Below are 12,242 nucleotides of genomic sequence, written 5' to 3' on the forward strand. Positions count from 1 at the left end.
CAATAACAGGCGTGCAGGCCGGGTGGGGGCTGCCGGGGGCCCGGGTTTGGGGGCGGAACTCGGCAGAGGGGCGGGTGGGACGCTTCCCAAGGCCGCAGGGGATTGGAGGAGAAAGATGAGGGGCGGTGGGGCTCAAGGAGTGGGCCGGGGAGCTAACGGGTCGACCGAGGAGAGAGCGTGTTGATTGGGTGACGCAGAGGGCGACGGACCAGAGTCGACCGCGGATTGGCCGTGGAGGGCCGTGAAGGCGTGGCCAAGCGCGCGCAAGAGGGAGCGCGAGGGAGCGGGCGGCTGCCGTGCGTGCCTGCCAGCCAGCCGGAGCCCCGGGCGGACGCGGCGGGCGGCAGTCGGGTTGAGGGACGCGGCGGGGGTTCCAGCTGCCCTCCGCAGCTCGAGCACCCCACTTCCTTCCCTCCCCTCCCTTGCGCTCCGGCCTGGGGTCTCGGGGCGGGGAGCGGAGGGAAGGGACGACGGAGGAGGAGGAGGGTTCGCGGAGTAAGGGGCGGAGGGGGTCCCGGCGCGGGGCGAAGCGCGCGCTGCCTCTCGCTCTCCCGCCGCTGCCTGTGCCTCCTCGCGCGGTGCCGCGGCCCTGGGGCGCCCGCACTATGCAGGGGGACTGTCGGCCGCCGCGATGGCGAGCCGGGCGGTGGTGAGAGCCGGGAGCAGCCCTCATCGTCTCCTAGTCCGGGCCGCGGCCGCCGCCCCCGCCCGGGCCGCGCTCCCCCTCTCCCGCTCCTGCCCCCTCCCTCCCCGCTCCGACTCCTCCTCCCGCATGCCTCTGTTCCTCCTCCTCTTACTTATCTTGCTCCTGCTTCTCGAGGACGCCAGAGCCCAGCAAGGTGAGCGGTTCCGGGGGAGTGCGCGCGCGGAGCCCCGGGGGCGCGGGGCGGGGGGGCGCCTGGGGTCCGGGCAGTTACCCAATCTGTGGACGTGCAGTGCGGTGCGGTGCGCGGCCACCCCCGGCCCCGCACTCGTTGGGTTGAGTTGCACAGATGGGCCGTCTCCTGTCTCCCGAGTTGGCGCGGTTTTACTTTTGGGGACTTCATTTTTCTAAAAAGAGGGAATTGAGCCCTTGCTACGAAGGCCTTCTTTTGCGTGTTGGATTCTTCTTCTGGGGAAAGTCTCTGAGAGGAAAAGGAGACGTTTTGGAGATGGGACTCCTAATGTTAAGCTAGGTGGACGGATGGAGAGAGTAGAAAGACAAGGTAATTAAATAGCATCTTACGTCCATTGAAGGCAGGTGACAGTAATTATCATTTTTTTGTGTAAGTACTCAGGTTCAAAGTCGAATGAAGTTTATTCTGGTTATCTTTGAGTATTACATTTAGAACATGCTCTTTGCAATCTCTGCCTTTCAGGTGATCTAGATTGCCTGCGCCAGACACCGGGTGTGGGACCCCAGGCAGCGTGCTCCGTTGCCCAAATGGAGCGTTCCGTGGTACAAGGGCAAGCCTTTCCAGAAAGTGACAAAACTTTTTTCCATCAGCAATCCTTGAAAAACCTATTCCAGAAGCGTGCAAAACTGTTTACTGAATAATCATCATAATAGAAAGAGAATGCCGGGCTGATTTCCTCCCCCTTTTTAGTACTTTTTTCAGGCAGCAAACAGCAGGTTTTGAAACAGTTTGGCAGCAGTTATTGAACACATTTTTCCATTGCATTTCCAATTTATTGCAGTGAGAAAGATAAGGATTGGATTGTTATTTATTGCTGGCAAGGTTGGGGTTTGTTTGTTTGCTTTTAAGGTTGCTTTCCGCGTTTAAGTCCAGTGTAATGTTGCTCTCATATGGTTTTCAGTGAAGTATGGAATCATGGCCATAACCCTGTTATTGTGAAGATGCTGAAACTTTGACAGGCATGTGGAAATATAATATAAATGGAAAAATTGTATTTGGTAAACTGACCTCTTTCAGATCTAGGCAGCATTCAGGTTTCAGTTCGATCATCTCCTTAAATGAATTCTTGAACATCAGTACTTGATAAATTAGAGTGAAATCCTTTCCTCCATTGAAGTTTTAGAAACTATGCTTCTATTTTACTCCTGGTAGAAAGAAAAAACACAACAGGCTTATATATGGCCAGCACTGATTGATTGGGTCTTACTTCCTGGCAGGCGCAGCCCTAAGTGATTTATGTCTATTAACTCAATCCTCACCACTGCCACCTGAGATAAGTATTGTCCCATTTCAAACATAAGGAAACCGAGACACACAAAAAATAAGGTACCTTGAAACAGAAATATAACTATGTAAGCAGAATATTCTGACCATTTTGTTTATTTCAATATCTGAAGGTGTTTATATCATGTTTTAAAAAAGTTTTTTGAACAGTATAGAACCAGTTATATGTCTCCACCCCAAATGAGACAATTGTTTTTAGAATTTAAGTTAAGCCTGGTCTAATTAAACATGAACCATTATTTTGTTAAGTTTAATTTCAATTTTTCCCAAAGCATTTTAACAGAGTATATGTTTCTCTTTCACAGTGTCATGTTGTATAAACATCAATGTAGATTAACACAAATAGAAATGATGCTAGTAATGTAAAAGACCTGAATTCTAGTTCTCTCAAGTTGATTGGGTAAATTTTTAAAACTCATTTAATTTCTTTGTATCTCAGTTTTCTAATCAGTGGTAAAAGAATACTTATCTCCTAGCTTGATGAAATGAAATGCTAGTACATAGGAGTTTTGCAAAGGGAAAAGTATGCACAGCTATAGCTGATTAGCATCATTAATCTTGAGCTTACTAAATTGGTAAAGTAAGGGCCATATAGGTATACATTGCCTGAAAACTCAGGAATTGTATGGAATTTGAATTCGCTAATTTTTAAAAATTATATTTCTTACCCAAAGGACCCTGATGCAGTCTGTGGTGAAATGCTCTCAGTGTCACTAGTCTAACAGATGTGCTTTAGGGTCCACTGGGATTCTTCATATAACCTAAAAAGAAGTCTGATTTCAAAATGAGAAGCAGTGCTTTAAAATGCCAATAGAATTTTTAATAATGGGAATATCTACAATATTGTAATGTTAAGTGACAAGGTAGAGTTTTTATTAAGTCTTGGCAAGAAGGCTGGAAGGAAATAATAAAAAAAATGATAACGTCTTTTGATGGTAGAGTTGTAGGTAATTTCTTTATGCTTTTCCAAATGTTCTGCGGTTTACATCTAGTCACAATAAAAAATAAGCTGTGAAAAAATATTTTGTGATATGTAGATTTTTTTCCCCTTAGCCAGCCTAGGTAGAAATGCATTTAATGTGTATGTTGAGGCAGAACTGTGCTTCAGGATTTTTTTCTTTTTAATCTTTCAATACATCATTTTGAAGTAGCAGAAGGTAGTACACTCATTCCAATTAGTGCCATACATAGCATTTCCTCAGCAGTTCTGCTGACCAAGTATGTTTTCTTTTTATTTGGCTCAGAATAAAATTTATCATTGGTCTAAAACTTGTCAACCTTTCACAACAGAGATGTATTTTAACCAATCTTACTTCATTAATATATTTATAAATTCTGTTTATTCACATCCACTTAACTATGATGGTGTTTTAGACATGGCTTGTTTGTGTATTTTGAGTTCTAAGTTTGATATTAAGTCCACCTTCAAAGTCTTTTTCTTTTTTATTGAAAGCATTTTTTCCTGTAAAATGTATGTCTTTCTAAAAAAACTTAAATTGGTGGAAATTATTATGCTGATTGCCTATTTGTTACTGTAATAAGTTTACTTAATAAGAAGTTGAGGATCTACTGTGAATGAATTTGTCTCTGGTTTGCATTATGACTGTAGGAGTTTGTGTCACTTCATCTGAGGAGCTCAGCTTCCTCATTTGTGTCGTGGAGGGTTTGTCTACCTTCTGGCTTAGAATATTATTTGAATGTGCTGAAATATAAGGGGAATTAATTTTAAAAATCCGTTGAGACTGACTTCTCCATGCCCATTGACATGAAATGTTTGTGAGGGTAGTGATTTTTGTTGGCTAATTTAATAAATCTATCAAACAAATCAGGTTCTTTCTTAAAAAGAATCATTCAATTTCACATTGATATTTAAACTAATGTGTGAAAAAAATATACAGTCTGTCAAGTAGTGCCTTTATTTGCTTGTGATGCGAGGTAATAGTTTTTGAACACTATTTGTGAATTGCCAGAAATGAAGAACGTGTCCCTCTGCAAAGAACATTTGTAATTATTAGAAATATTGATATTAGGATAATTTAAAATTTCCCATTGTCTTTTTTTTTTTTTGGTCTGATAAAACATTGGGGCTCATATGTAGTTTTTGTTCAGAGGCAAAATTCAAAGCATCCTTTTCTGCTGTATTTCTGATTAATTTTGCATAGTGGAGTTTAGAAATATAGCACATACTCCATGTGTGTTAATGATCAGATTTAAAATCCACATTTTTAAAACTTGTAAATGAAAAATTGATCCTAAAATTACAGGTTAATGATTTTTAGGTAGATTTCCCAATGTTATCAGCAGAGAGGAAACTATTTCCCTCTGGAAATAGTTAATGGTTCTATTTGAACATCCAAGCTTCATTCTAGAAGACCAACATTAAAAAAAAAAAACCACTTAAACTATTGAAATGGGTATGAGTTAAATTACCAGTACTAGAATTAAAAGACAAATGAATTAATTTCCAAACAGAAAGAATCAGATTATACTATGATGAGGAAAGGCTAGATTTACATAGTTAGATTTTAAATTTAGGACTATAGTGTACAAAATGAACCTGGGGTGTGAAAGCTCAGGTGGTAATACTGGATATTAATTCAATGCATGCAAGTAGGTAGTTTCTGCTTTTGTAGTTTCTGCTCCCACTTCTTGACTAGTTGGAAGAATATGGAATGATGACATAAAATCATAAGGATCAGGAAAAGCATTGTAGAGATAGTGGTATTTGCTAAATGTGAATAGTGATATTTGCTAAATGTGATTGTTGAAATATGAAGTGAGACAACTTAGTTTTTCTTGTGTGGCTCATGGATTCAGTTTACTTCATAACAACCTTATGGCCTTAGCACTTTATTTTAAAAATATTGTACAGATAACAATTATGTAACAATTACTCAAAACCAAAAACTTTAATAATTAGCCACAGTCCTACCCCCTAATATCAGTTTATAATTTTTATCTTCCTTTCTAGTCCATATTCAGGCACCTTCATAATTTTATGTAGTTGTAATTTTAATAGTGTGGTGTTATGTTCTGTAGACAGATCATGTTAAAATTAATTTATAGGCTGATTTAGCACACAGAAGCGTACTTTGAAAATACAGCAAGACAAAAATTCCAGAATCTAAAAATTTTTCACAAGACAATCATTATTTATGAAGTAATTACCATATTGTTCAGAACTGTTATTACATTATTTTCTTTATTCTACTTGGTTAAGTTCTTCATTCAGAATAGGATCTCTGAGAAAGCATGTCAGTTCAAAATATTAGTTTAGAAACATACATAATGCTAATTTTCCAGGTCCTTATGTGGATTAAAGCAATATACTCCATGAGGATCAAAAATACAGATATTCAAATATACTAGAATTTTATGAATGCCAGTGTCCATTGAAGCAAATGGGATAATGGGGTGATCTTAAAAGGTTGCTAAAACATCACCTGCTAGATGCATCTACACTCTGAAGGATATTATGTAGTTGGGAGGAGAACTTTGGTTAGCTACTTAAATTATGGGGAAGACTGCAGGGTGCAAGCTCCCTCAACTGCTTTCTAAGGAGAGTAGGCCCAGAGTTCCTTGCTTTTGTGGAGTACGGTACATGTGAGTTTGCAGTCAAAACTTCATTGCTTGGGATAAGAGAGAAAATGCTGGTACTGTTTATCGTTCTATTGTTAAAAACTCTCAGCATGAAAGAGCACCTGCTATAAGCTTCCAGGGATGTGTGCACATGTATCAGTACAGTCCTGAGACAGTTATGAAAGGGTAAAATATTGTTGTCTTCAGAGATCCTAGAGTCTAGTTGGGGAAGTAATTATCTTCAAGTTGGAGTGTACGAATAAATAACCAGGGAAAGTTGCACAGTGCTGTGAGTTTGTGAGAGAGGGAGAGCTCACAATACCTGGGGAAGGAGGCGAAGCCTTGCTGATAAAATGATTTTAAGCAGGTGAGCTTTTAGGATTGGTAGGTTTCTAGTTCACAGGGATGGCAGACATTTAAGGAGTAAAGATCACAGCATCAGGACAGCAAGGAGTCAGGAAAGCATGTAAGTGTCAAAGCCAGCCCTGCTGCAGTGAGTAGCATGCCTCAGCCTGTGGTCCTGGCCCACTGCTTCCTCCTTGAGCCCCATACCCTGCATCCTTGCCCCATATTTGGGCAAATATGTGTTGGCTGGTTTCTGAGGGCCATGGTTCTGTGCACTGGGGTACTGTCCTCTTAGAGCTATGTTAATACTTCCATAGTGTGGCCAGCAGCCCCTTTAAAAGATACAGTCCAAACTCGTTTGCATGTTATATATGTAATTTTTTCAGAATCCGGCCCCTCCCTTCCTCTCTGACTTAATCTCATGCCAGCATCCTTTACCCCTTGTATATAGTTCAGGTGTAAGACTGAAATTTTTATTCTTCTGATATATATAATTTCATTCTGTTTTGCCTTGTCCCCTATACCGATCTCTTTATGTGTATCATTTTCTCTACTTGAAGAGAAAGAGCCCCTTTTCTTGTCTACTTGGTAATCTCCTTATCATCCTTCAAAACCCTTCTTGGGTATCATCCCCTCTGAGAAGAGTTGTCTCTCACCACACACACTCATCTCTGGATGGTAATTTCAGTTTTTTCTGTTCAGTCATTAATCGCAATATATATTAAATATTTGTTTCTGGCAGAGAGTTTTATTCATTTTCTTATTCCTAATACTTATCATGACATCCATCATTCACAAATATGAATTTAGGGGAACTCCTTGATAGTCCAGTGGTTAGGACTTGGCACTTTCACTGCTAAGGGTCCAGGTTCAATCTCTGGTTGGGGAACTAAGATCCCACAAGCTGTTTGGTGGGGCCAAAAGGAAAATGAATTTAGAACTCACTTCTGCAGTGAATCTGCTGCCCCAGGCACATTATTTGCTGTTACTCTCTGGGTACCTGCATGCCCTTCACGCTGTTGTCCTTTGAGTCCCTCAGTTAGCAGTCAGAGCCGGAGCTTCTCAGTTCAGTGAAAATAGAGCCCTTTCTTGAACCTTAACCTACTTGCACAGGGCCTAACATTCTGCCCAAACACCCTCTTCCTAGGAGCTAGACCCCCTTTGCTTTTGTGATGAGAGGAATCCTCCTTCAACTGGAACTCTGAACAGAGCCATGGCTGCTACTTGGAAAACACTGCTATGCTCCGCTGTCAAATAGGTGGCCTTTAAGAGCTGTGCTAGCCTAATCAGTGTCAGCAAGTGGGGTGCACGCCTTCAAATTCTGATTTGAATAGCCACCTCCAGCTTTATAAAAGCCCCTCTAGTTTTGGTTCTAGTAGTTGCCTGCCTCCTTTTTCTTTGCCAGCCGAAATTCCTAGAGAACATTCAGGTAGCTTCAGTAACCTGGTGTCAGAGGAAAGTAATGAGAAAGGCTAGAAAGGTCTGTGGGGACAAGATTGTGGAGGATTTTCGTTGCAGGGCTGACTAAAGTGTTTGAACCTGCAGTATTAGCAATGACAACATCCTTAGGTACCTCTGCTTCTGCCCAATGCATTTGTCCATCTCTAGGTTCACTTGTCTCAGCCCTGGTCCATCACCTCATTGATGCTTTTCCCCTTGTCCTTGACAGGTCCCAAACTTGGCCCACGTGCCAGTCCCCACTGGCTTCTTTCTCTAGTTCTGGATAGCTCAAGGTTGCAGGAGAAGGGCATGTGGCCTTTGTGACTAGATATGCCTCAGAGAAGGAGCGCTAACCATACCTCACGTGGAGATTTCTGCCCAGCTGCAGCACCGTGACTGTCTTGCTTTGTAGTGGCAGCTGAACCCCTGTCCCGTTCCTCATCCCTGCACAGTAAAACTTGGCCTCCTGCCTTGCCCTTTCTTCTTCCTGAAATCATCTCTTCCACCTTGTCCAGAACACTGCTTCATCAGGGAATATATATAAATTGTGTTTTAGTATAATTTAAACTTCTGTGCTGTTTCTTACCTTGTACCTGGAAACATGCTTAAGACACCATTGGCTTATATATACATCTTTCTTTTCAGCTGATTGCTTTCCAGGTAGCTTTATATCTCTACTTTTTTCGGTGACCAACTTTCTAACAAGTAGACTACATCTGTGCTGTGCATTTTCTTAGTCTCTAGCACACAAAAGATATTTGTTAAATGATGATTTCCTTGCAGGCTAGCTTATACTCTTCTGAAACTGTCACTTAAACTGTGAGATTTTTTTTTTTTCTTTTAAACCTGAGAGCTTTCTATGTCTTCACTATTTTTCACTTGGGTGGAGTTTGAAAGTATGGAGATACTACTGAAGTCAGACATACTTGAATTTAAATACTAGGCATGTCACTCCCGGTGTTTTTAAATGCATAACTCACCTCTCTAGAATGTATGTGATCAAATCTGGGTAGTTGATAAATTTTGGTTCAATGAGTGAAACAACATGTGAATGAAAATTTTGTTTCTCTTTGCCCTACTCTACAGTGAAAATTTACATTTTCAAGTGTTTGCTTCCTGCTGAGATCCAGTGCTTCTCCATCCTTCTGCCCCTTCTCCCCATCCCATGTATTGTGTAGGGAAGTTCCACTCCTAGCTTAGTGAGAAGGGTTAGACCATGCAGTGGAGGAATGTGACAGCAGGCATGATTGTTCACATGATGTGTCCTTACCTGGCCTCCAGCCCACCCCAGACCTTAATACTGGTTTTGTCCCCTCCCTTTTGGCCTCCACGTTCTCTCTCCAGCTTCCTACCTTTTGATAGGTTTCAGCTTTCTTTCATCTCCACTCTCAGATTGTTTTCAGGTTCATGGTGTATCTCTCTCTTCTTGGCATGATGCCCTGTTTCTGGTTACTCATTTTATCCTAGATGCTAACTTTATAGGTCTGGGTATGAGACATCCTGTGGCATGGGTGGAGGAAGAGTGTTTTCGTTAGTGAGGTTATAGGCAACAGAAAATTATATCTGCTTAAAGTAGAAGGGAAAAGTATTGGGAGCATTCTGAGGTAACTTGTGGAATCGTCCTAAGAACTGAGCCAACCTAAGCCCAGGGGAAAGCGGGGTTGCAGCTGGACGTCAGGCACCAAAGGCTCCACTTAATTCTGTCTTGTTACAGTCTGGCTTTCTTTGCATGGAACGAATCCTGGCTGCTGGCACTCCTCAAGGCTTGTAGCTTCAACCCTGGGAGATTCTGGGGTTTTCCCTAAATAAATACAAGGTCCAGAAATAGGAGGGCAGGGTAAGTTGGCTTCACATTGGCCCAGTGTGAGTCACTACCCACCCTTGGACCAGTCGACTAACCAGGGGGCATAAGGTCATATGAAAACTGTTACAAACTGCAGAGTGGTTCCCAGAAGGAAAAGGGGGTACTAGATAACATAGAGGCATCATCTTCAGAGTGTTCATATTTATAGAATCCACTACATGTTACGTAAGTTCTTAGCAAACCCTCACAATTACCTTGGGAGGTGGGTGGCATTATTCCCATGTACGATTACCTTGGGAGGTGGGTGGCATTATTCCCATGTACAGTTGAGGGTGTAAAGGTTAAGTGTCAGGATCATCTCGAAAGTTGGCATAGGTAGAATTTAAATGAGAAAATCTGTCCGATTCCCAAGCCCATGTAGTTTCTGCTATGTCACTTACCTACCAGGTGCCTACCACTGGATTGTTTGGGTTTATTATTTTCTAAATTCAACAGCATGTGTTAAGAGCCCAGTATGCCCAGTTTCTACGTCTGTGGCCACCAAGGCAAACAGAATGCATTGCCTGCCTAAGAGTTTTACAGCCGGTGTGGCAAACTGACATAAATATGCATAATTAAGGATAGTCAGTACAGTAAAGAGATTTTGATATGGAAACGGAGAGAAAGACCAGGGCTTTCAGAAAGTTTTCCCAAAAGAGGCAACATTGAGTAGGTATTTGCTAGGTGGGTAGAAGGAGGAAGGAGAGCAGAGTAGCATGTGCAGCAGTAGAGGAGAGAGAGTGTGGCGCATGGGGGGAGTCACCCATAGTTGCAGAGCTGGAGCAGGGAGGTTATGGGAAAAGTCAAGAGAAGAGATGGAAAAGGGAGTGCAGGGACAGATTATAAAGGACTTTGTATCCTTGCTGAAGAGTTTGAGTTTAATTGTATCATCGGTGGAGAACAGTTGAAGGAGTTTTAAATAAGGGACCTGCAGGACCCAGTCTGTGTCTAAGAAACAGTGGCAGGCGTGTGGACAGTGAATTAGAGAGAGGAAAGGAATGGAAGTGGGGAAAGCTGTTAGAGAAGTACTACAAGGGCCTGCACTTGTTTGGAGGGATTAAATTTAGAGATTTAAGGAAACAAAGTATAAAGCTTAATGACTACTTAAATTTGAGAGAGCAAGGGTCCGTTAAAAATGCTGGGGTTTTTTTTTTCTTTTTTTCTTTCTGGAATCCTCTTCTCCCTGCTCTCCACCTCCCTCATCTGCCAGTATTTCTACTGAGTTAACTGCTATTCATCCTGTACACATGGCAAAGTTATCTATTGACTTTTGGCAGCTCGGAAACTGACTGCTTTAGTGAATAGTTCCGTTGGAGAGGTAGGTCTGCCATAACAGGTTACCACAAATTTCAGTGGCTTCAAACAGCAGACACCTACTGTCTTATAGTTCTGCAGGCTAAAATGCTGAAAGTAGGATATCAGCAGGGCCATGTGCTCTCTGAAGGCTCTGGATGAGGGTCCTTCCTTGTCTCTTCCTAGCTTCTGGCAGTTGCAGTCTTTGGAATCCCTTTGCATCATTCCAGTTTCTGCCTTTGTAATTATGTGGTGTTTTCCCTGTAGCCATGTCCAAATTTTCCTCTTTTTATAAGAACACCAGACATTGGATTAGGGTCTGTCCTAATCCAGTATGACCTCGTTTTAAATTGATTATGTCTGCTAAGACCCTGTTTCCAAATAAGGTTACATTCATAGGTACCAGAAATTAGGAACGTAATTTGGTTGTTGGGTTGGTGGGGGAGGGGGGAAGAAGAGCACAGTCCAGCCCACAACTGCGCAGCTGTCTGGAAGCTGAATTGCAGTATTTTGAGCCTAGAACAGGAGGCAAAGAAGTAAGACATCAAATAACTGAAAATAATCTCTCTGTAAAAGAAAAAGTGAGAAAGAAAATGGTAGATGTTGGGGAACACTGGCTGGAGAAAGTTTTTTTGTGGTTTTTTTTGGTCATTATTGCTCTTAATGTTTTGAGATTTGTTAAAGTGTGGCTCCTTCCTAGGCTCCACTGCAAGAGCTACCTTACAGTATATAATTTGCAAAAAAGGCAAAATTATACCTGTCATGCAAATATAAAATTAACACATCAAAGATTTTATTCAGCTCATTAATTAATAAAGGAACCGGTAAGAAGTTAAAGTGTGTCCAAAGAGTATTTGAGAAACTAGGTGTTTAGATAGGCAGTCCTAGGCTATGATTGCTAGATTAGATGGCTAAAACTGGTTGATGACCAGTAAGGCCATAAGATGTAACATTTGGGATTATTTTTTAAAACTATACAGAAATTATATTCATCTCTACAAGACAACAATCTACAAGTTTATGTATAGCCAAGACAGGGACCTTTAATCAATGATAAATAACAAGTCCAATTAAGTATTTTGCCTTAAAATCCTTGGGCAGCTCTTGGCCTCTATGACATTTAAAGGATCTGTTGCTCACCTTTACTTTTTTAACCTGTTTCCAAGTTTCAGATAATTTTCCTGACATTTATTAGAATCTGTGGAGACAGAGATGGGGTCCTGAGAACCTTTAAGTAGCCATTGGGTGGCCCTACTGTTGAGTAAATTTTGAGAACCACTGAGTAAGAGAATACCCAGTGGCTTTCAGTGCCCATCTGAGTTCAGAACCTATTACTCTAATGACAACTATTCCCTGGATTTTGTGATTTTTTTTTTTTCCCCAGTAGTGCTCCGCTCCTGGGCAAAGAGAGATCATAGGATCCAGGGTGGAGGGCTTGCCAGGCAGAAGCTCAAGAAGGACATAGTGGCCAGGAAGTGAAGTTATCAGGAAGAGTATAGTCCATACACTGGACATGAGGTCCAGGCTGGATAGGGAAAGAAATGAGGCTAGGGCAAGATAAT

At 41.9% G+C, this 12,242-nt stretch overlaps 1 protein-coding gene across 1 annotated transcript in view; it reads left to right on the plus strand.

Annotated features, from left to right (window-relative positions):
- The first annotated feature begins 280 nt into the window (after positions 1-280).
- The window catches only part of DCBLD2 (discoidin, CUB and LCCL domain containing 2), an 88,811-nt gene continuing 76,849 nt past the window's right edge, over positions 281-12,242 (plus strand). The window contains exon 1 of the mRNA XM_057696246.1: positions 281-839. Within this exon, the coding sequence (XP_057552229.1) occupies positions 632-839 (208 nt within the window). The 5' untranslated portion in view covers positions 281-631. The remainder of the gene's footprint in view (positions 840-12,242) is intronic.

Source organism: Hippopotamus amphibius, chromosome 10 (genome assembly GCF_030028045.1).
Source record: "Hippopotamus amphibius kiboko isolate mHipAmp2 chromosome 10, mHipAmp2.hap2, whole genome shotgun sequence".
In the NCBI taxonomy this organism is placed as follows: Eukaryota; Metazoa; Chordata; class Mammalia; order Artiodactyla; family Hippopotamidae; genus Hippopotamus; species Hippopotamus amphibius.